General features: G+C 40.3%; 1 protein-coding gene and 1 non-coding gene across 2 annotated transcripts in view; one reads left to right on the top strand and one right to left on the bottom strand.

Annotated features, from left to right (window-relative positions):
* Positions 1–24046, top strand: part of DNAAF9 (dynein axonemal assembly factor 9) — a 66081-nt gene that overhangs the window by 15932 nt on the left and 26103 nt on the right. Inside the window, exons 5-21 of the mRNA XM_031588146.2 lie at positions 821–917; positions 2328–2434; positions 3874–3951; positions 5658–5756; positions 6344–6399; positions 7394–7529; positions 9301–9382; positions 10106–10142; positions 12577–12664; positions 13068–13144; positions 13383–13427; positions 13902–13947; positions 14266–14377; positions 15682–15752; positions 16470–16520; positions 17355–17442; positions 21251–21354. Coding sequence (XP_031444006.2) covers positions 821–917; positions 2328–2434; positions 3874–3951; positions 5658–5756; positions 6344–6399; positions 7394–7529; positions 9301–9382; positions 10106–10142; positions 12577–12664; positions 13068–13144; positions 13383–13427; positions 13902–13947; positions 14266–14377; positions 15682–15752; positions 16470–16520; positions 17355–17442; positions 21251–21354 — 1374 coding nt within the window. The remainder of the gene's footprint in view (positions 1–820; positions 918–2327; positions 2435–3873; positions 3952–5657; positions 5757–6343; positions 6400–7393; positions 7530–9300; positions 9383–10105; positions 10143–12576; positions 12665–13067; positions 13145–13382; positions 13428–13901; positions 13948–14265; positions 14378–15681; positions 15753–16469; positions 16521–17354; positions 17443–21250; positions 21355–24046) is intronic.
* Positions 20626–20708, bottom strand: TRNAL-CAG (transfer RNA leucine (anticodon CAG)). The gene has a single exon. It is a non-coding gene; the product is annotated as a tRNA-Leu (tRNA).

Genomic DNA, 24046 nt, shown 5'->3' with positions numbered 1-24046 from the left:
GTGCTTGGCTTTGACCTGAAACTTTGATCTGGTTTTCTGAGACTGAATAAAGAACACATCGTGGAGGAACTTGGGCTCCGTCTTAAGTTCAGGCTTGTCTGAAATGAACTTGTTCTTAAAATAAATGTCTTGGCTGTACCCTGAAGCTCCCAAGAGCTGCATATAGAAAGTTCTTAGTCTTCTGTGTAATTTACCTTGGGCAATGTAAAATAAAATAGGATAAAAGGTAAGCAAAACACTTCTGCCTTCTGATCATGCCCTGGAAGGCAAGTGTCTCATGAAATGAGGTTGGCTGTGACTTCTTTCCTCCTGCTTTTCCTCTAAATACTGCTTCTTCAGTCAGGAATTAGTTCTCATTGCTTGCTTGGGACCTGAGGCGTAACTAGTCAGTCTGTTGTCCTGTATTAATGCTGGTAATCTACTAAGACTTTTTTTTCCCCTTCGTTTTCTTTGTGGCACAACAGGTGGTACTCTCAAAATATCTTTCATTGTTGAAAAATTGTCCAGAATCAAACAGTTGACTTTCAAAATATTTCACCAATAACTAAAAAGTACTGTATGCATTTATGCCTTATTAAAAACCTTGTTGTAAAGCTGGATTAAAAAAATTTAAAAAGTCTCCATTGGCTTGAATGTGTCCGTGCCATGATATAGTCTTCAAAACAGAGAGGTTGAAGAGGTTCTTTTAGTTTTTGGGAGCTGTGGGTAATATTTTGGTGGATTACATGATATGACACTTGCCATGCGATTAAAGCTGTACAATATATGTTTTCTTCATAGTAAAACTAACAGTCCAACTAATTTAAATGTTGTCTTTCAGTATGAAGATGAAGAAGCTGCAGAAGAATTCAAGATTTCCAGCTTCGTAGACATGGTTCGAGATTGCAGTCGCATTGGTATTCCATACAGCTGCCAAGGTAGGTTAGCTTGCTTTATGTTTAACGTAAATGCTTTGCAGCATGCAAGTCAAGCAGTTCAAGGAATGAAGATTTCTTTGCCTTTGGTAAGAAATAAGGATTAATCTGGCCTTTTTTTCCTGCTTAGGAGTTGGATTTCTTTCTGAAAAACGTTAGCCCATAGACTTCATCTGAAGAGTGAATGCTCTCAGTGTGAGACAGAGAAGTGATTTGCATTCAGAGGAGTGTGTTCTGCTACTACAGAAGTTCTCTGTTCAGATGGGAGCTTGATAAATGCTCCTTTATGTAAAGAAAGAATAAACATTTCATTATGCAAGTTTCCTATTTTAGCACTGAAGAAACTGGGCTGTGTGGCTTCCTGTTATGATCTGTAGCCAGCCTTGCATTCTGAACAATTTAATCTTATATTGTTCAGTAAAGTGTATTTTGCTGTATCCCTACCAGTGAATAATGCTGAAGCAAAGCAATGTATGTGCTTGCTCACTGTGGGGTTTTTCATCTGTAGTACAGTAGGTGAAAGATAAGTGGTTTTCTTGGTTTGGGTTTTTTTCTCTTATGAAGAAACTTTTTTTTTTTTTAACTGTTCAGATTCAAAGCAGAGTACTTTCATTAGCTTTGTTTTCTCAGTAACAGTACCACGTTTTCTCTCTGCTTGTGTTCTCAAAGTTTAAACAGCAGCATCTGGAAACGTTGTAGGTGTTCAAGACCAGGTTGGATGAGGCCCTGGGCTATCTGGTCTAGTGCCAGATCTGGAAGTTGGTGGCCCTGCCTGTGGCAGGAGGTTGGAACTTGATGACCTTTGGAGTCCCTTCCAACCTAAGTCATTCTATGATTCTTTGCTTCCCCTAAGGAATAGGTGATATGCTCTCATTGCCTGTGAAATCCTTAATGAATTGGGGCAAGGGAAAGGATGGTGGAGGCCCTTTCTTAGGAAATCCCTACAGAAAGTGTGTGTCTTAAGGGCAGTGATTATTCTTCAATTCAGATGACTTAGAGCTCCACTGATGAGTTTTGTTATGTCAGACTGAACAGTTTCCCCTTCCCCAACCTAAAATTCTGACTAAAATGGGGGCAATGATGATTATATTGTACTTAAGGCCAAGGAATAGAAGATGTTGGAATAAGCATTGCTTCTTGCCTGAATTTGAATGAGAAAAATGCTCTTGGAAACAGATTTTCAAGGAGGATTAATACCTTTTATTAGGCTGATAACTGGAAAAAATGGACAAAACTTCAGGTGAGTAGAGTAAAAGGAGTCTTCAGAAGTTGCCTTCCTCACAAAAACACACATTTGAAGTTGTACAAAAAAGATAATCAAGAGCCCTTATTAGATTCTCAGAGCACTCAAAGGTCGTACAGGAGCTGACGATGTCTGTGAAAGAATGGTTATGTGAATCTTCTCTTTTGCAGGTCATCTACAGATCTTTGATATGTTCATTGTTGAGAAGTGGCCGATAGTGCAGGCTTTTGCACTGGAGGGAATTGGTGGTGATGGCTTCTTTACCATGAAATATGAAGTGAGTACTTCAGTTTTTCATTTTTCTACGTCATCCTTTTTGAAACAGAAGTAGATTCATGGAATCATTTTTAGCCAAAAATTGACGTGCTGCTCACAGTAGGCTCAACTTTTAAATTGAGTGTTTTTCCAAGCTGTGTTTTGAATGTCCAAGGATGGAGACAAGACTCACCAAAAGACTGTCACGAGCTGCCCGATACTCGGTCCTGGCTAAATGATTGTTATTTCACCTGGAGCCTTCTGCTGTGATTTAGAATGTTTTTCTTTATGATCCGTGGTGTCCTAATAGCAGACACACAACTCCTTCAGCTCTGCTAGTTGGGAGCAGATCTTCGTGAATGCTGTAGAATGAGCTGAGAAAATGGCTGTTGCTGAGAAAATCAGAGCAGTGAGCATGTTACCTCACCTCTGAGCCATGTTCCAGCATGACTTCTTGCTTCCTTCCTCCTTCAAGTCATAAGGGGATTTCAAGTGGGAAGTGGCATTCTTAACTTTTTACATAACTGCTTTTGCATGGTTGTCTGTCAAGCAGCTGCTGTATGTCACAGGCAGGGAAAGGAAAAACAATCTGTGGAGGGAAGTGCACTTGGGATTGCTGTAAATGATCTATAAATTAATACTTTCTCCATTATTAAAATGGAATGGCTTTTCTTGATCTATTTGTAGCTCCTCAAACTTACCTTCCCTCTGCTGCGCATTCAATGCTGCTAAATTAGAATATCTGAAATCCACTGAGACATTCCTAACCTTTTTCTAGTGTTTTTAGGGTACTTATTCTGTTACATAACAACACTGTAGTAACTACAATAAATGTTTTGGGTGTTATATGGTAAAATAGATGTTATACGATTTGCTTGAGATACTGTTACCTGGTTTTGTTTGGGAAATGGTTGCCTTCATATTAGGAGCAGTTGAAACAACTGTGTAAAACAGGCTGAGAGGGGACAGAGTACATGCAGAAGTCATTCAGATACAGGTGTCCTTCAGGAGTGTGTTTTTGAAGAGCTTATTGTATGCATCCTCTTAATGCTTGGAAGAATGTAGTGCTAATTGCCAGGTTCAACCAGCTTTGTCTAAATGTCAACTTTGCATGTAATGTGAATGGACTATTGTATAGCACATGAAATCTACAGAAAACTGACTTTTCCCTTCTGGTTGCACCAGCTGCCATTATTCCTAACTGTTTAATTGAGTTTTCAAAAGAGCTTGGTTGTTTTGTTTGAAAGATGCAAGCAAAACTTTGTGCTGAAGCTGATGAGCGTTCAGAATATTTGCATCCTTTCCAGTCCATTCCTTTGTAACCAGTACTTCTAAATGCAGAGTTAAGGAGGACTGTGGCTGGGCAGTGTGCTGCAGGTCTGTTTTCAGCGCATCTCAGACCTGTATATGGGATGTTCCTCATGGCATTTCTCACAGAATTACATTTAAAATATTTTTCAGTTAATGGATGTCAGTGTTGATTTGTGGAAAACATACAGCAAGATGGATCCTGTTTCCTTGGAGGATTTGCTCTTCGAGGTAATACTGCAAATAGCTGCAGAGTCTACAGAACTTGAAAATAGCTAGACATGGATTCCTTGTAACTCTTAGAATCATAGAATGGCCTGGGTTGAAAAGGAACACAATGATCATCTGTTTTCAACCCCCTGCTGTGTGCAGGGTCACCAACCAGCAGACCAGGCTGCCCAGAGCCACATCCAGCCTGGCCTTGAATGCCTGCAGGGATGGGGCATCCACAACCTCCTTGGGCAACCTGTTCCAGTGCATCACCACCCTCTGTGTGAAAAACTTCCTCCTAATATCCAACCTGAACCTCCCCTGTCTCAGTTTAAAACCATTCCCCCTTGTCCTATCACTATCCACCCTCATGAACAGTCGTTCTCTCTCCTGTTTATACATTCCCTTCAAATACTGGAAGCTCACAATGAGCCCCAATCCTTCTATTCTCCAAGCTAAGCAAGCCCAAAGTCTTAAAAAAGAGTCCCTAAATGGGATTATTCAGGTCACGGGAGTGTGTACAAAGTATAGAGGGTTGTATGTTCGTGTGCATTAATCCATCCTTTGTAGTAAGGGGAAAAACTGCCATACATGCAGCTGTTTTTCTAGGAAAGAACACTTCCACGATTGCTTCATGATTGCTTTAAGTGGATAACAGTGACACACAGTGGCTACTCTGGAGCTCTGTGAAATACAAACACTCTGTAAAGTGATTTCTCAATTGAAAGAGGTGGGAAGATCTCCGTGCTAGAGAATGGAGCCATGAATATTGTTTGTCTTTACATGAGTTCTCACAACGGACTTCCTGCATCTCTGACCTATCACAGAATCATAGAATGGGCTGGGTTGAAAAGGACCACAGCGCTCATCCAGTTCCAACCCCACTGCTATGTGCAGGGTCACCAACCACCAGACCAGGCTGCTCAGAGCCACATCCAACCTGGCCTTGAATGCCTGCAGGGATGGGGCATCCACAACCTCCTTGGGCAACCTGTTCCAGTGCATCACCACCCTTGAGTGAAAAACTTCCTCCTAATATCCAGCCTAAACCTCCCCTGTCTCAGTTTAAAATACCTCTTGTACATGTTCAGGCGTTCAAAATAGGATGTTATTTCAGCCAGGACAGGTTACACACCAACTTCTGCATTGATGGCAATCTCATCTCTAAATGTAGCTCAGATTTTCAGGGATTAAGGTTGCTAGTTTATTCTTCAGTTTCTAGTTTGGCAGCAAAATAAGCTTGTAATGCTGCAACTTAGGCAGTAAGTATTCTCTATTAATAAGTGTCAGTAATTGTCGCCTATTTGGAAGTGAGATGAACATCTAGGACCATTTTCTAGGACATAAGTCTACTCTGAAGCAGGGTTACTTAGCCTTTTGTTTTCTTTTAAGTCTTCCGCATGAAAATTATTAAACTGACTTGAAACTTTCTCTGAAACATTGAAATTAATGAACAAACTTTTCATACAATTCTGATTTCAGAGAACTTGATTTTAAAAATGCCTGGTTTTCTTAGTAAGGATGAAGTCGAGTGAACTTGAAACATTTCATATTTATTTTTAGTTAACAGCTAGAGGATATTTACATTTTTTTGTTCTTTCTGTGTCATTGAACAGACTGTATTCTGTACTGCATACAGAAATGTAATTTGTGTTCATTGAGTAACATCAGTGACTTCTTACTCTGGTGTAGCACTCAACAATTAATGTTAAATGTTTTTCTTCTAGGATTTAATGACTTTTGAACATCAGTGGACCAACTTTTTTGCTAATTTTGACACTGAAATTCCCTTCATTCTGGAACTATCAGAATCTCAGGCAGGGGAGGTATGCCTACTTCAGTTACTCTTTGAAATACTGGTGCCATTTATCCAGAGGTATGAATAAGCATTCCAAGTTGTTGCTATATTTTCCCTGCCTACCCCATCTCACCTTTTATGTTTGAGGAATCAAAACCTATAGTTTAAGTTCACCACCCATCTTATCTATAAGTGGCACGGGACTGCATGATGTAATTGAGAGTGGAGTGCTCACTGATAGTTCAGCTTAGTTGCCTTAGATTTGCACAGCACATCTCTGTTTGTAGGTGGATCAAATATCATTTAAATGGGAGCTCCTCTTTGTGCACTAACAAGTTGAATCTCTGGCATATCTGGTTATAACGTAGAATATGGATAAAAATAATGCAGTGCATTTGCTTCTTGCTTTTTGGTAGTGGCTGCTTTTTTTTTTTTTTAAAGCTTATGTAAGACTTAATGGTGTCTAGGTTTGTTTACGGAGAAGGGAAGTAGTTTTTGAAGGTTGAGAATCTTTTCATAGAAGAAAATTCTGGTTGGCTCTTGATAATAGTGAGGATAAATCACATTCTATATCATTTGGTCTTTAATCAGAATGTCTTTTTTTCTTTTTCACAGCCTTTCAGAAGTTATTTCAGTCACGGAATGATTTCAAGCCATATAACAGATAACAGGTATTAGTCATTATTCCTTGTGAAATTGTGGTGTCGTGAGTTCCTTGGTGGTTGTTTCCATGTTTCTGATGCCATAAGAATGCTTGCAATTCCCTTCAGGTCTGTTCTGATATTACATCTTGTCTTTGCATGTATGCAGAGGCATTTTTACAAGGGATACCTCAGATTTTCTTGGGTTTTAATTCTGTAGATATTACATGGAGAATGTCACTATAAGATCAAGTCTTCTTTCTAATATGACCAATTTCTTCATGGTCACATATCAAAATTAACTCAAGAACTTGTTTGAAAATTTTGGATCTTCTGTTTATGATACAAACAGCTAAAATATGAAGGTTGAAGAAGTCAGTGTACTACTGCATGTCACAACACACAAAACCAGTGTTTAAAACAAGACAGTTTAAAAACTCAATCTTGGCCTATGTAAGTGGTGGAATTTAGGTCATCTTAAGTTTGTTTCGGCCCAGAATCCTCATCAGAGAGAGGAGGGAGGTTTGTGTTGCAAAAGCAAGCATTCTGCTGTTTTGAGCTAAATAAAGGTTGCTTAGCTCCTCAGCGTCTGTGCAGATTCTTCTTTATTTGGAATTCCATGACATTGAACTAACCCCACTGTTGATTGTTTTCAGAATTGTGTGTTGTTATTCATTTAAATAATGAAAAGCCTTGATCTCAGCTGCTGAGTCATGGGCCCCGAGCCAGAAACTGAAACCAAACTGTGTTTGTTGAATTCTACTGTACTTATTTCAGGGTTTTGAGGTATGCTGTTGTGTACCAAATAAATTAGTCTTATTAATTCGAGTCCTTTTTCCTTTGGAACTTGGTCTTTTCAATGGGAAGATTTATGACTTTCATCTGTGTAGCTGTATTAAGTTGTTTGTCCTACTCTAAGCATGAGAAATCGAGCAGTTTGTCCATCATACTTGAAAGCTTTGATTTCATTTGTTGCTTCTAGTTTTCCTCCAGTACCTGGGTAGTAATAGCTTCTTTTTCTCAGCCCCAGCCGGCAGCCTTTCGTTCTGTTTGGTAGCCACTCAACAAAAGAAAACTTGAACTCTGGTAACTTCAATTTTCCATCAGAAGGACACCTTGTTCGAAACACTGGCCTTGGTGGGAGCACGGCTAAACACATGGTGAGGTTTTTCAGTAATTATCCAACACTTTAAGGGAGGTGTATGTTGTTGCCTTTATACATTTCTATGCCCTTAAACTCTTCTTTTCCATTAAAGACCTATCCTTAATATAGAAGAACATACGTTACCTTAATGCTGGAACAGGCTGCCCAGAGAGGTTGTGGATGCCCCATCCCTGGAGGTGTTCAAGGCAGGTTGGATGGGGCTCTGGGCAGCCTGGGCTGGTATTAAATGTGGAGGTTGGTGGCCCTGCATGTGGCAGGGGGATTGGAGCTTGGTGATCCTTGAGGTCCCTTCCAACCCAACCCATTCTATGATTCTTAACAATCAGATGCTTTTTTTTCCCTCTTTCCATTTCAGAAATTGTTTAATCATGGACTCCTGAAAGCAGTCCTTTAAAGGCTACTTTTTATTTCTTTTAAACTTGTGGCGCTGTAGATGTGCGGGTGAGGGAGAGGAAATTATAGCTGACACTCATCCTAGAAGTAAAATCTTTGTCATAGTAGCATATGCTGTAGTTGACTCTGACACACGGAGTTTAATTGAATCTCAATTATGTAGCTGTTTCTTAAAAGAAACAGCAAGTTGTTTGGGGCTTTTTCTTTTATAATGGCTTTGTAAGTACACAAGAATACGTATGTATATCCAAACTCCAGTGTATGCTTCAGGAGCTGAACAGTTCATAACTTTGAAAATCTTTCTGGTGTTCGACAAATGTTAAGATTAAGCTGTAAGATTAACTTGTTTCCATTTTCAAGTAAAAGCTTAGTTATAAAACATATGATGAGGTCGATGGCTTGTTGCACTACTGCGCAGGGGACGTAACTGGGGAAGCGGCCCCAGGGAATTCAGATCCTTTGCCTGGCTGGGCTGGGTGCATCAAGAAGGTAACTCACAGCGAATGAGGAGAGGTAGCGTGCAGCTTGCGTTGTGTAGTTCTCCCTGCTGGCTCATCTCTGTGCCTCTGGGAGTGTCCGTCAGTTGTGCGAGTCCAGAGTTTGTGCTGTTGAGGAGATGGATGTGGTTGAGTACAGGTCACGTGGAGTGAACGTATGATTGAGGGATTGATGTTATGATCTTGTCATGACATTTCACACATAGCTGCCTGATGGATGGATGAATATGGGCACTCCTGACGCTTCTTATGTGTCAGGAGCCTGAGAAAGAGTTGTGTTAGCATTCCAGTGAAATCTCATTCACCATTTGCTGCCGTGACTTTATTTCTTTGAAGACACCTCCAATTTTGTTTTTTCTCCCCATGTTAATGTTCCAGTTGAGTCCATGTGTGATCTCTCATAATGCAAGTACAATTTTTTTATGATGCAGTACCTGCTCCATCTCTTGTCTTGCGATTCTGACGTTGTTCTTAAAAAGATGGTTTATTTACAGGTACAGGTGAAACTGTTTTAATAGGGTATCATGAAAATAGTAAATAAAGCCAAATGCAAGCATAGTTATCGGAACCTGACACCCTTCCCTTTTCATGAGAAGAGCAGTTGGCATAGGAAGCTGAAAACACATTCTTAACACTTATGGAAGTCAGAGCTCATCTCCTTTCCAAAGCCTTTGAGTCGTTCAGGTCAAGTCAAAAATGAAATAGACCTTTGAAAACGTAAGTAGTTCTTTTTAAACCAGCACAGTCTGTGTTGTATGCTTCCTGTAGTATATCAGTTATTAGAGTACTTGAGGGGATCTTAGTTTATTGTTAATCATTACACCAATTCTTTATTTCACTAAGGTCTCTCTATGTCTCATTAATACTGACCATTAGGTAGTGCAGTGTGTATCTCCAAAGGGACCTCTGGCTTGTTCAAGGACCTATTTTTTTGGAACCACTCACATTCCTTTCCTAGGTAAGTATGTTAAGCATACCAACTGGTATTCTAAGGTAGTGCTTCTCTTTGATTATTTAAGACTTCCAGTAATTAAAAGTTGGCTTTGATTCCTTTTAGAGTGTTAGTATGCAGTCTTTGTTCAGTGGTTGATTATGTGGGTTTTTCACAGAGAGCAAAAATGAAGGGACAAACCAAGGATTTTTGGAAGAATAGAAAATTCTTTGAGTCATTTTTCACTCATCTTTCTATGGTTGAATACGGTGTTGTAATATTAATCTTCCCTAATAAAAACAAGCCAAATGAAAACAATTTAAATTGGCTTAGGGTCTATAGAGGGATCTGTAGGTAAATTCAGTCTCTTTGTATACATCTTCAAATTGTATCCAGCTCAGGAAGTGTTAGAAGGTTGTCAGAGACACTAAAGACCGAAAGAACTGGTCTTTTGGTACTAGCATGTGTATGCAGTAGTCATGCTTTTTCCTGGGTGTCCTTTGGGAGAAGGACACAGCATGAGAGTCATCTTTGTTCTGACCCAGTGGAGCTGTGCTGGGGGTGTGGGTCTTAATTTCTGCCATTGTATGTACAGGCTCTATTGACATGAGTTCATCTATGCTTTGATCTACAAATATAAAATGTTGGATAATTACACAAAATATATAAAGCAGAACTATATATGTCCAAGAGGTTCTGTGTAAATGCCTTCCAAAAGTGCTCAGAATAAACTTTTTTTTTTCTTTACAGGAAACGACAATGAGGTACACAAGAAACCTGAACAAGTGTAAGCTCCAATTTTATTCTTTAACTCCTTTGCTCTTCCAGCTTTGTTGCAGTAGGTCAAACCCCTTTTAGTCAGCAGTGGCTATAGGCTTTTTCAGAGCTACTTTTTAAATTTAGTCTAGTGTGAATGTGAGAAGATTGCTAAGGATGCTGATGAGCAAAATGGGAATTGTTACATGGTGTGACATTCCGTCAGCTCTACAGTGAAATGTTAAAGACAGTGTTAGCAAAGTTCACTTCATTTGAATTACTTCAAAATGCACCTTAAACTGAGGGTGAAAGTATCTAGAACAGGGAGTAGGTTTCATAGAAGTAAGAGTAATTCTTAAACTAGTTTCATCAAGCTGAGGTTTGTATTTCTTAGTGAAAATTTCAACATGAAATACCTCTAGATGGAAACTGTCCCCTCACCAGTGCTACATCATAGAGGAGAAGGCTTCCCTCCCTCGGGTTTGGCTATTGCCACCCAGGATGCTGTTAGTATTTTTAGTAGCAAGGGCACAATGCTGGCTTATCTTTGACTTGGTGCCCACCAGAACCCACAGATCCTTTCCTGCTGGGCTGCTTCCCAGCTGGGTGCCTCCAGTACATGCTGGTACCTGGATCTGTTCCTCCTCAGTGGCAGGGCTCTGCATTTCTCCCTCTTGAACTTCTTTGAGGTTCTTGTCAGCCCATTCCTACAGCCTGTCAAGGTCCCTCTGGATGGCAGCAACACCCAATATATGCCACTCTTTGTTTTGTGTCCTTTACAAACATGTTGATTGGAAAGTAAAGTAAACTTCTGGTTTTTGTATTTCATTATTTATTTATTTTTAGTAAGCTACAAAGCTTTCAGAGACTTTGACCTTTAGAAACTAACATGATTTATCCACACTGATTCCTGCTTTTCTTCCATAGAAGATAGTAGATAATCTACTCTGGGACTGCTGACAGTCCTAGCAAACCAGGTCTTGCCATAGAAACTTTATCCTCTTTACTAATTAGAATATTTTCAGGAACCTGGTTTTAGCAAGAAAGAAAAGATGTGCTGGGGGGAGCTAGCACATATTTTTGCCTCTGATATTACAATTTTAAAATGGGCAGAAGATTAGGAGATCTACAGCATGTTAGTTTGAATTGCAGCCCCTTGTGAGATGATTTCTTGGGACTATTCTGAGGTTAGTACCTGTAATAGGGATTGTTTGAATTGGCCACTGTCTGTCTGGGCAGGTTTTGGTGCGTTTTGAAGTTTCTTCATATTGGACCATGCCTGGAAGCTTCAGATGCTTTCTTCCCATCCTTCAGAAGTGCTTTGCATAGGCTTATATGCTGTATTGTTTTCTTTCTTTTCCCCCTCCGTCCTTCCCTCACAATGCAGCAGTTGCAGAAGAGTACAAGTTTAGAGAAGCAGGGATGTGTTGTTGACTTCTACGTCTTTCTTTTCCAACTTGGTTCCAAGACAAAAGGCTGATGCTTTTCCAGCTCAGCTGCAAGACAAGAGGCCAATGCTTTTTAGTTGGGCACAGATTTTTGTTTTCATTAGCTCTGTAGCTATGAACACGTCAGGAATTGTAAATCACTTCTGGCCTCACATAATCTTTGTTTACTTCAGTGCAGTATCCAAAGAGAATTGGCCTAAGCCTGCTGTAGATGCTCTCGAAAGGTGGTGACTGGCTCATTGTAGATTTATCTTTTGACGTTCTCCAGAAGGAGACAGTCTCCAAAGTTGGTTCCATGTTGTTTACCAGTCTGGTTTTTGCAGAGCATGGGGCTACCATTCTATTTTGTTTGAATATTTATGGCATGATCTTCAACACAATCCCAATGGAAGACAGCAATAAGACATCTTTTTCCCTTGACTGATGAGAGCAGGGCTACTTTTCTGTCATGAGTTTTTTGTTAGGATATTCTACAGTTTGAGGAACACCAGGTTTTGCTTTTTTTTTTAAACTGAGATATTTAGCACAAGCTACCTCTATAGTCATTTGAATGAGGACTGTTTCCACATGAGGGAGTTCTGTGTTAAGAGGAATTGGAGAATCATGAAATTGTATGAGTTGGAAGGGACCTCTAGAAGTCAGCTGGTCCAACTCCCCTGCAGTGAAGAGGAGCACCCACAGCTCCATCAGGTGCTCAGAGCCCTGCCCAGCCTGACCTTGAGTGTCTCCAGGGATGGGACGTCTGCCACCTCTCTAGATAACCTGTGCCAGTGCCTCACTGCCCTTTTTGGAAGTAACTTTTTCTTTATATCCAGTCTGAACCTTCCCTTTTCTTGTTTGAAACCATTTCCCCATGTCCTATCACAACAGACCTTGCTAAAGAGCCTTCCTCCTTCTTTCTTACACTCCCCCTGTTCTGAAAGACTGCTAACAATATATAAAAAATGTTCCTTTTGAACAGTGGAAGAAACCAAATTCTATCCATCTAGTAAATGCTGTGTTTGTATTTCTCTTCAGTATGCTGTTGTCGCAAATATATACTGCTGTTGTAGAGGCTGTGCTTGCTGGCATTGAGTGCTATGCTAAAACTTCCACTGAATCCAAGGTAAATGAAGCACTGATTCTGTACGTTGTCATTGTTGATTTGGATTACTTGCAATGTGAGATTACATGCAAACACCTCCCCATCTCACCCCCCCCAGAACCCAAAATATTTCACAAAATATTTCAGTCAACTGCATAACATAAATAAGATTAATACTGTGGCTTCCAGCCGGGCTTTCTGTTAGAGAAACTTCAGAGTATCTTACTATGTAACAGTTCTTTCATCTTCCATGAGTTTCCCTTACTTTACAGTAAGAAAAATGGGAGATGTGAACAAGTTTTCTTGGGTGCCTCGGTGTATTATTGCTTACTGTGTGGTCTCTGTCTATTTAGAGGTGCTCTTGCAATTGCTCGAATGTTGAAGCACAGGAAAAGATGTTTTATTCCCAATTTCCTTTTTTCAGGCCAAGGAGGCAGCAGAGCAGATGCTGATGTCTGTGTTGGACAGCCTGCATTTAACACAAATGAAAACTGCACTACGGTAAGGATTTTCAAATGCTTGGTGATCTACAAATTGTGTGAGTGTGTTAGCTTTTTTTTTTTTTTGGGGGGGGGTTGGAGAAGACAAAATGTTAATTTAATTTGCACAATTGGTGAATTTTGAGACTTTATAATGCGTTCAAAACCTTTTACAGTCATGATAAATGCTTTGTTTCTCTTTTCCTGTTTATTCAATCACTCCAACAATTATTAATCTGTTACTGCTTTTTGTTCTACAGCTCCAAAGTTGCTTTTCAAATTCAGGCTGTGAATAACCATGGAAGGTTTGTATCACTTCTTGTTGTTAATGAGTGCTTCAGTAGATTAAGTTTGTGGTTTTTGTTTAATCCAGTGAGTTTACTGCTCTTTTCTGGAGACTGAGAAACCATTGCAGTTGATTATTTTGTACCAGATGCCCCAATTGCTTTTTTGTTGGAGTCAGTTTAATGCATTTATATCTCCAGTCCCATCAAATCTTAGAAACGGCTTAAAAAAATTCAACAAGTGAGCAGAATATTTTAATTAACTCCATTAATCAGTAGAAGCAGCACGAGCCCATCATGAATTTCCATTTAAAACAGTGCTTTTAGCTTGTTTTAACATTACAAGGTTGTGCTTTTTGATCCCTATATTGTCTAATTAACCAAAATGGCCTACACAAATAAGAACATATGTTAAGATGAAACAGCTTTTCTGACTGTTATAAAGTCATTCAAAACCATCAGTCATTAAATATTTAATTATCCTTTTTGTTCTAGAGTTACTCCATTAAATAACGAGGATAGCCTGAGTTTGATTAAAACAGTAAGTAAGCAGTTCAATATTTGCCTTGTATATTTCTATTAGAAAACAGAGCTTGAGTGGCTCTTTGGGTGGAAATAATGTAAGGGGAGAGATAATTTCAGATGCTGAGCCTGAGATAAGATGAATTTCGAATGTGAAGTCAGACAGTGGACTTTGAAGTAAAGCATTAACGTATAGTTAAAATCTCAGTCTTTCCACTTCAAAATAGAAGCATTGTGTTGAAGGAAGTAAAAAAATACACAGGATCTGCTGCTTTCCTTGAAATACTTCAAATTCTGCTTTCTCTTCCTTTCCTGTCCAACTGTTTGATTGCTGCAGGCGTCTATGATGGTGTTTGACATTCCAGATTTACTCACAGGAAGAGGGTGCTTGGGATCTGTTGTCTTTTCAGAGTCATTCCTAACATCACAGATACACGTAAAAGAAAAAGGTAACTAGTTTCAATTCTAATGCTGACATTGTCATACTCTGAACTTTTTTGCTGAGGAATAGCAAAAGGGCTTCTGGTGGGTGTTATTGCTATTATGTTTTTAAGCCTTTATGTTGATTCAAAGATAATGAATGTTTTAGCTTGCAGTAATGAGTATCTTTTGTCAAGACAGTTTCTCTGAGCTCACTGAAAGGGCTTTGGTTTTGTAGCTGCCTTGTCTTATGACAGGGCTGGGGTGTCAGAATTCAAGTGTGGTGGTAATCTTCCCAAATTTGCTTCAGTCTTAGTCTGTTGTAGCTCACTTTCATCACTCTGTTACACTCTTATACAATATGCTTTAATTTCAGTTGTTGTTTTTTGCTTGAAAGTTAAAATGAAACGAAATGATATAGTCATAGAATGGCCTGGGTTGAAAAGGACCACAATGCTCATCCAGTTCCAACCCCCTGCTATGTGCAGGGTCACCAACCAGCAGACCAGGCTGCCCAGAGCCACATCCAGCCTGGCCTTGAATGCCTGCAGGGATGGGGCATCCACAACCTCCTTGGGCAACCTGTTCCAGTGCCTCACCACCCTGTGCATGCAAAACTTCCTCCTAATATCCAACCTAAACCTCTCCTGTCTCATTTTAAAACCATTCCCCCTTGTCCTATCACAATCCACCCTTGTAAACAGTCGTACCCCCTCACTTGGTTATGGAATAATCATAGATTTAAAATACAGAGTATTGAGTGATAGCTTTACCAAGTGCATGTTTCTCAGACTGTTTACCCGTGTCAGAGAAGCATTGTTGTTAAGATTGCCTGGATAATATCTATGAATTCTTGTATCCAGACATGCTGTGAGGTTTTTAACTGTGTGAGATGGGATGTTTTTGGTAGAGAAGAGAGCAGAGGAGGAACCATATCGTGTTGAAAAACAACTATTATGAATATATTGGTTAAAACTTAGTAGTCCATTTTCAAATAGAAGTCTTCAGCTGCAGTTTGGGATAGGTTGCAGGCAGGGATTGAGAAGGGAAATCTGTATCTCAGGCCGTACTGTGAGCTAAAAAGGGTAGCAAATAGCCAAAAAGCTGGATTTGGTAAGAGGTGCACCAGGGTTCCTTTTGGTTTTGTATAGTGGTTCTGGTTATGTTACAACAAGGAAGACTGAGAGCTGCTCCACTGGGAAAACTTCATTTACAAAATGAGTCTTAATGAGGCAACTTGTATTTTACAGAGAAATTTCCAGTCATTAACATTAAACAGTCTGAAGTATATAGATAGTGTATACTACTTTGCTTTCCATTTACTTCCCTGCAGATGGCAGTATTAATTCAGAAACCAGCCACATAATTCTGACTGCAGCTATCCCACGATACGCATCTTGGCTGGTTAGTATGCAAAAACTTGTTCCAATTTTTGTCTGTTTATACAAATTGACAACTGAAAACTTGTTTTAAATGTATGGATGCATGGAAGAAAAAGTATAGAACCCATGCATTGAAACAGAATTCTGTGATGCTATGGTTTTTATGTTTGGACAAGGAGCGTGTAACTTGTAAGTGGAAACAAGCTGTTGTTTCCATTCATTACAAGTTTAGATCCTTTTCTTTTCATCACTGCTTCAATTTTGAGCTGTGTGAAGGCAAGAATGTGTAACTTAAGAGAAATCTGTTTATTGTGGGGGCATTTAAGATCAATTCAGTGTCTGCCTCAACCTCAAGGTCTGTTTCTTGACCTGTTCTGTTAGAGATTTATTTCCTCTGACATTATGAATATTCACAAGATGGTTGACATGATCCTACTTCTGAACCACTTTAATAATAGTGTGTTTAAAAAGACTGAATAGGATGCACTCATCTGCCTATGCAACTCAATTTTAATCTGTGTGGAAGAATTTAATGGGGAATATCCCCTTGAATATATTTCAAAGAGCTGTTTCAGCCCTATGGTATCGAAAAGCACAGGGCTGTCTTTGAAGCAGCCTGATCTCTGGACTTTTAACTGTGATTCTTGTTTTCCCTGAACCTTCTTTTAATGCTTTTTTTTTTTTAATTAACCTTGTTTTATCTACTAACTGTGCACATGGGAATGTTTTCTGGCTACAGGTTGAAGATAGTGATGTGAAACTGTCTGAAAAGGCACAGCTAATACTGAAGGTAAAATTAAACATTTTGTTAATGAGATTACTTTTCTCAAGAACTAATGTTCTAGACATTTTGACTGCTAGTAAAATTGGCATTGAGCATGCTGCTTCTTCCTCTTCTGTGTCAGAGTTGTCTGTTGTACCTTGTGTTTTTCAAACCTTGACCTACAAAAGGAGTAAATATATTGTATGTAAGAGTTGGTGGTTTTCTTTCATTGAAAGAATGACAAAACCCAAGAGCACGAAGCTTTAAAAAGGCTGAGATTGCATGGAAGTCTCGCTAGCTATTACCCATGAGCTTCATATGTTCCAAAAAGAAAAAAAAAGACGACAAAACCAAACCTCAGTGCTGCTCTACATGCAACTTCCTTATAACTTAATTAGGATGCTAAAATGTCTAAAGGAAAACACTTAAGCAGTATGAAAAATAAAAGAATTTGGGATCTGGGAACATCTTAAACCACACAAGTTTCACATTTCTGGTTTAATTTGCGGTTTTCAAGAATCTTCATTACAAATAGATTTATTTTCCTGTAGTGTATACTTGAAGTTCAGTAGATTGACAATCTAAAAACCAAAAGCTGTGCCTTGCGGTTGTGACAATAACTTGCAACTTAATAGCTGTTGGCAAAACCACATGGCCCCAGGAAGTTCTTTCTTTTTAGAAATTATGCTCTTGACGTGCTGTGTCCTTCACTACTTCTGCATCAGTGCAGTTTCAAACTCTTGAAAAGTTCTGACAGCTGCTGTTTAAGAATTCTTCAAGTAAAACCATAAGAAAGTATTTCTATCTGAATTATACTCCACGATGTGGTCTGTGATACTACTGTTTGTTTTTCCTGTTTAGGAAGACAAATCCTTTCTGGGCACTTTACTTACTGGAGATGATGGAGCTTATATTTATTCTAGCAACCCACAGGCCATGCCTGCAGAAGGTGAGTGTGGTTTTACTTGCATGCAGCATCAGTCCAGTTGGGGTGTTTTTAAGTATGAGAGATGCACACGTGTTGGCATTCACAAATCTGGTGTCTGTACTGTAGAAGCATAGAATAGCTTGGGTTGGAAAGGACCTCAAGTATCATCAAGCTCCAACCCCCCTACCACAGGCATGGCCACCAACCTCCACGTTTAATACAAGACCAGGCTGCCCAGGGCCTCATCCAGCTTGGCCTTGAACAGGCTGTGCCTTCTCCTTTAAGAACTCAAGTAGCACAAATATCCCAATAATATGACTAAAGACAACTCTGAAGAACTGTTAGCTGGATTTGCCCTCACTTCACATTCATTGCATTAATGTCCCTTGCTTTGCTTTTAGAAAACTAGAGCAGAACAAATGTTTTGATTCGTGACTTTTTTTATTAGGGCATAGCACTTCATGTTCCTTTGTCCAGAGAAGGTACTGCTGTCACAATGGAGTTGTACAGCAGTTCAGTACAATGACTACTGTTTGAAAGCTAAGTGCTTAGTATAAGCTGATAGTCTTTGAGAGAAAATACTCAGCTTTTCTCACTTTCACTTTTGTAGCTACAGAAGGAGAGGACTGAGGATAAATGACACGCAAGGCAATTAAACAGCAGCTTTCACGTGGTGGAATTTATTTTCACTCTAAGGATTTTAAGGGAAAGGTTAATGTAAAATAACATACTTAGCAATTTTGCAGCACACTGCTGGCTGTGCAGGCTCACTCAGTAAAACCAGAATGGTGAATGTTTCCTTTTTGCTATATAAAAACTTGCTGTCTGCCCCATTCGAGCTGTATACTTTTTCCCTGTTTTGGTACATTTAACTTAAATGTTTCTGTAACTCTTGGGTTGGAGGGTTATAAGTAGGTGATAGAAAGACTGCTCTGTAACACTTCAACAAGTGAGATATTTCCTTAGGTGTCAAGTGAAAATCAACTTGATGCCATTCCCTTTCATGTGCAGTGCAGTTTGCTGTGCTCCAATTGGAGCTCTGCTGGGGTTGCAGCCATGTAGATAGTCAAGGTTAGGTGGAAAAAGGTGCTGGCACTGGCACACATCTCTCTATCATTTGTGCCTTGCTATAATAAGCTTTACATCAGGATGAAAAGTCCTGTAAAAAAAAAAAAAAATGTAGGCTGTTAACCCTTTTCTTTGGCATGTTAATATGTCTGTGCTGTGTTTTTGTAGGATGAGTCAATCACTCTTACCAATTAAGCTGTCGCTTCTGAGATTGATGACTCATGAAAAATACATATATAGCACATCAAGTTGTTCTTTTGACTGTCTGTAGTGTTAGAAGAGGCCATTTTGGTTTCGATTAATTACTGTTCTTCTTGGCTTCCTTTTCTAAAACAGGAAAATTCTTCTATCAAAGAACTAAATCTGGTTTCTCTGCCTGTTTTCCTCACTGACACATTCTGTGACGTTCTGTGGGATCTGATAACAACACTATCCCAAGTGCTGGATTTTGCCATTCTTCCTCTCCAAATCAGTTTCATTAGATACAGCTTTCTGGTGTCTTGAACAGCGTGGTGGATTTGTTGACACCTAAGCTTTGTCTCCATTTTACTTGCTCTGAATTCAGATCTTGAATTTGTGTTGCTAGTATTGCCCTACTTAGAATAGCAGTGTGTTATATAATAGTCATCTTTCCTATGCAGCTTTAGTGTTAACTGAAAGCTTCACTCTACAACAGCTGTGTTCACAGCTCATAGACTCAGCTTTCTGGCTGCCTGATAGAATCACTCCCTAAACATTGTGACTTGAGTCATATCAAGCTCTTCTCAGTGTTATGGCTTAATAAAAAAAAAAAAACAAACAGTTTTGAAGATCTCACTCTGAGTTACCATTTCAAAAGAAAAATGGTCTTATTCTTCATTGTTTCTCCCAAATGTTCTTTGATAGATTGAGCTGGGTTTGCAGTCATTTGTAACTGTATCTCGTAGCTGTTCTGCTGCTCAGCTTTGCTTTTTCTTAGAGCATAGCTCCGAGCAGCGCTGCTCTATCAAATAAGATAACCTTTCCATTGTGTGTTTCCCTTTATGGAATGTGATCCTGCTTTCAATGCACAGCATAGCACCGGTAGCAGAGGTCCAGCGAGCAGCTCCAATTTATGGCTTCCCTATGCCAACCAGAAATTAGCTCTTTGCTGTATCAGTTTCTAGGGCTTTGATGGAGCTGGCTTTTTATCCATAACACTGCTGAGCCTTGCTGCTGCTTGTCCTTCCAGCTGGTTCCTCCTGCTAGCAACCAGTCTGTTCTCAGCCTTGCAGAGAAGAACCTGGGGGTCCTGATGGATGAAAAGCTTAACGTGAGCCAGCAGTGTGCTCTTGCAGCTCAGAAAGCAAATGGTATCCTGGGCTCCATCAGAAGAGGGGTGGCCAGCAGGAACAGGGAGGTGATTGTCCCCCTCTACTCTGCCCTCGTGAGGCCCAATCTGCAGTGCTGCATCCAGGTCTGGAGTCCTCAGTACAAGAAAGACAGGGAGCTGTTGGAGAGGAGAGCCACAAAGATGATCAGGGGACTGGAGCACATACCTATGAAGACAGGCTGAGGGAGCTGGGCTTGTTCAGCCTGGAGAAAAGAAGACTGTGGGGTGACCTCATTGCAGCCTTCAGTACCTAAAGGGAGGCTACAAACAGGAGGGGAATCAACTCTTTGAAAGGGTAGATAACAGCAGGACAAGGGGAAATGGTTTGAAGTTGGGGGAGGGAAGATTGAGGTTGGATGTCAGGGGGAAGTTCTTTGCAGAGAGGTGCTGGAACAGCTGCCCAGAGAGGCTGTGGATGCCCCGTCCATCCCTGGAGGTCTTCAAGGCCATGTTGGATGGGGCCCTGGGCAGCCTGGGCTGGTGTGAAATGTGGTGGTTGGTGGCTCTGCATGTGGCAGGGGGGTTGGAGCTTCATGATCCTTGAGGTCCCTTCCAATCCTGGTCATTCTGTGATTCTGTAAGAAATCATGAAAGAGGGAGATAAATGAATTCTGTGTCTCCTCTTTGCTATAGCATGCATTTGCATGCAGGAAAATTGCTGCTGCAGAAGTTGTCACAGACCTCCAGCATAATAAATATTAGGAAGGGGTCCTCTGGTCCAACAACTGCTCAAACAGGGCAACCCAGGGTGAGATGCTGGGGGCCCATTGAGGAAAATGGTAACTTGTCAGAAGTGGGATTCGAACCCACGCCTCCAGGGGAGACTGCGACCTGAACGCAGCGCCTTAGACCGCTCGGCCATCCTGACGGTGCTGTTGTGTATCTGAGGCAGTGATAAAGTGTTTATGGCAACTTGTGCACAGCATCTGTTGTGTTCAGAGTGGGTGTGAAATGGGTGTTGGTGTATGTGAAAGAAAAAAGAGAAGTCTGCAGACAGAGGACTCCTCTTAATGAAGAAGTAAAGGGAAACCATCGCCTCAAATGTCTGGTTTTTTTAATGTCTGCATGATGGTTGTTATCATTTTGTCACTTTGCTGAATGCCTGCAAATCTTTCTGATTTTATGATTTTCATGATCAGTGAGCTTCAAGAGGTAAGACTGAAGCAAGTGCAAACATAAACATAGCCATGATTGCTTCTTTCTTTAGTGAAACCCAGTGAGCAACAGATAACCGTGCTGAGAGCTGCCTAAAAACTACTGCAGAATTTTACTGAGGTATTTTCCACAGAAAGTATGATAAGATCCTGCAAGAACAGAAATTGTTCCTCAGAAAGAAGAGGCATTCTTCACACAATGCTGAAATACTGATACATCTCTAAACTACTTTTTTTTTTTTCTTTCAAATTGCAGGCAAATTGTACTTCTTCTCAGATGGCATTCTATTCTGTGATCCCCACCATGGCAGCATTTCCATTTCAAAGGACCATATCGATTCCATTTCTCTGTATGATGGGGTGAGTGGTTTTGTTTGTTCCTTCTATCGTAAACTTTTAAATCAAATTTTAGCCTTGCTTCTGGGGTACTGATGTAAAGTGTTCAACGTCAGTTGCGTTTTTATGAGTGTGTATAAAACTAGTAAGTGATGCAAACATATCCCCAGGCTGGATGTGGCTCTGGGCAGCTTGGTCTGGTGATTGGCAGCCCTGCATGTAGCAGGGGGGTTGAAACTAGATGATCATCGTGGTCCTTTTCAATCCAGGCCACTCTATGATTCTATGATATAATTTTAGCATTGGTTGGCTAAGTCAGTTATTGGTCTGTGAAGCTTTAAGGAAGACAGGTGAGTTATTAGACAATGTTTTAACTGTGTAAAATTGCTCTTTAATGAAAGAGAAAAAGCTGAATGTAGCATTCATAAAACACCTAGTGGTATTAAGTGATAGACCAAGCAGAGAGAAGCTCAAGACATTGTGAGATCCTGCGCTGTGTCAGAGGGTGAAATGCTGCATTCTGTTCAAAATATATTTAACCTTCAGCCAAACATTTGTGGCAGTGCACTCCTTATCTCCAGGGGTCACGAGAGCATCTGTCTCATGTCGTAGGGCGTTGTGTAACTGACAGGGTGCAGGGAGAGACTGCTCTGTGTTTTCCAGGCTGAGAGGTGAAACAGAACAATGTGCTGCTTGTGACTGTGCACATGCCAAGTAATGGTGCTAAAAGACACGCTGTGAGGCACAGACTTCTGCCCTTCCTATGATCAATTTATGTCTCTCCACTTAGTTTGCTAACTTGCCACCTAACAATCTGCCTTCCTGGCTTAGTGGAAATTAAGAGTTAGGTTAATGGCTGCAACTCAGCTTTTTGCTTTCCTCTTCAAGGCAGGCAGGCTGCCTTAACTATTGGTTTTCAAGGGTGGAAAAGAGATTATTTGGGTATTATTGTTTCCTAAGCACCCTCCAAAAAATCTTTGTTTCCTTTAGTTTCTGTTTTCTTCAGGTGCAGCTTTACACTTTTGTTTAATGACCTCCAGAAGGCATTGTGTAGCCTCTGTTTCATCCTATAATGGAGGAAAACAGTAAAATACAATAAAAGTGTGTTATTCAAAACGATGGAGAGAATCTTACCTTAGCTGCCTTGTCTTGTACGTCGTATTGCTTGCCCTGTGGTCGTTTAAGAAGCTATTTTAACACTGACCTTCCTTCTATTGTTTGACTCAAGACGCTCACTTTCATAAAACTTGCTATTTATGGGACCTGGCTATCATTCTTGAGCTGGTGCCAGATTTTTGTGTAAAGCTAAACCTTGACAGGGAGTATTTTATTGTTCAACTGACTTGGCGTAATGCAAGGGTGGAGAGCTTAAATGTTAAGAAGTGTCAGGAGAAGAAGGGTAATTGTTAGCATGTTTTTTCTTCAAGTTATTGATGAAAAGTAGAGGATAATTAAATGCTGGGATTCAAATAAAAGATACAAAGAACTACAGTTTCTTAGCAGCTGTCTCACGATGCCCTGCGAGATGCTTCTCTCCCTGACTTGCAAAAGTTTGCATTTCTGCATCTAACATGTTGTAAGCTTCTCTGTTCTGGGAGTCTGAGCATCTGGCTGCCAACTACGCTTCTGGAGTCGTTGGGGATCATGGACATCCAGCACTGGTCATTGGGGATCATAGCCATTCAGCACTAGAGGACAGGGCAGATTGCTCACAGAGCTTTGCTGTGAAGGTTGAAAGCAAATAACAAATGCTGTTTCAATCTTGTGAGAGCTGAACACAATCTCTACTTTCCTGGGATGTGAAGCACCACTCTGCACTGTTCTAGCATAATACCAGCTATCCTAGGGTGTAAAAGAAAATAAAATATCCAGCAGGCTACTCTGCACCCCCCAGTCTCCAAACTTCCAGGTTTAGTTCTCTTCTGTAGACTTTCAGTGTCTCAGTAAAGTTTAGCAAGGCATCCTAATTGTATAAAGCTTAGAGACTAAACGCTTAGTTGATTTAAGACTAAGTATTGATGCTTCTAAGTACCTGAATCCAGTATTTGCTTTGGTCATTAGTCATCAAGTGAATAAATAGTATGGAGTAATAATTAGATTGGGCATTTCACATGCTGATTGCAGCGTGTGAGTTTGCCTTTCTGTTGCTCTTCATGACATCTTTGTTACCCTGTAGAATTCAGATCTAGGTCTGTGGGCCCAAAAGCTAAAAGCTTTTTCTCTTAAGAGAAATTATTCTCCTAGAATGCCTTTTTATTGTTGTTCAGAAACCTCAGTGTCTTCAGGAGGTGACTTAGAATTTAATCCACGAGTCAGCAAAGGGTGTAATCAATCCCTGAGTCAGCAAAGGCTAGAGGTCCTGTTTGCAGATGTCACTGAATTGATACCAATTCTTGTGTAAATGTTCCCCAATTTGAGCCTTCCTTTCAAATCAGTAATGAGAGTTTTTTCAGCTCAGAGTGGAGAGCGATATCAAACTTTGCAATGGCACCATGCCATCCTCTTGCTGTCAGATTGACGTTGCTCTTCTGGAGTGCCTGTGTCAAAGGAGATGGATGGATGGAGGCATAGAGGTGTTCAAGAAACATCTAGATGTTGAACTGAGGGACATGGCTTACTGGGGAATATTGGTCATAGGTGGACAGTTGGATTGGATGATCTTAAATATTTTCCAACCTTGGTGATATTACGACTCTATGAGATAAGGGTGGCTCTG

The sequence above is a fragment of the Phasianus colchicus genome, chromosome 4, assembly GCF_987193195.1.
Source record: "Phasianus colchicus chromosome 4, bPhaCol1.hap1.1, whole genome shotgun sequence".
Classification (NCBI taxonomy): Eukaryota; Metazoa; Chordata; class Aves; order Galliformes; family Phasianidae; genus Phasianus; species Phasianus colchicus.
This window is presented reverse-complemented; position numbering and strand designations above follow the sequence as displayed.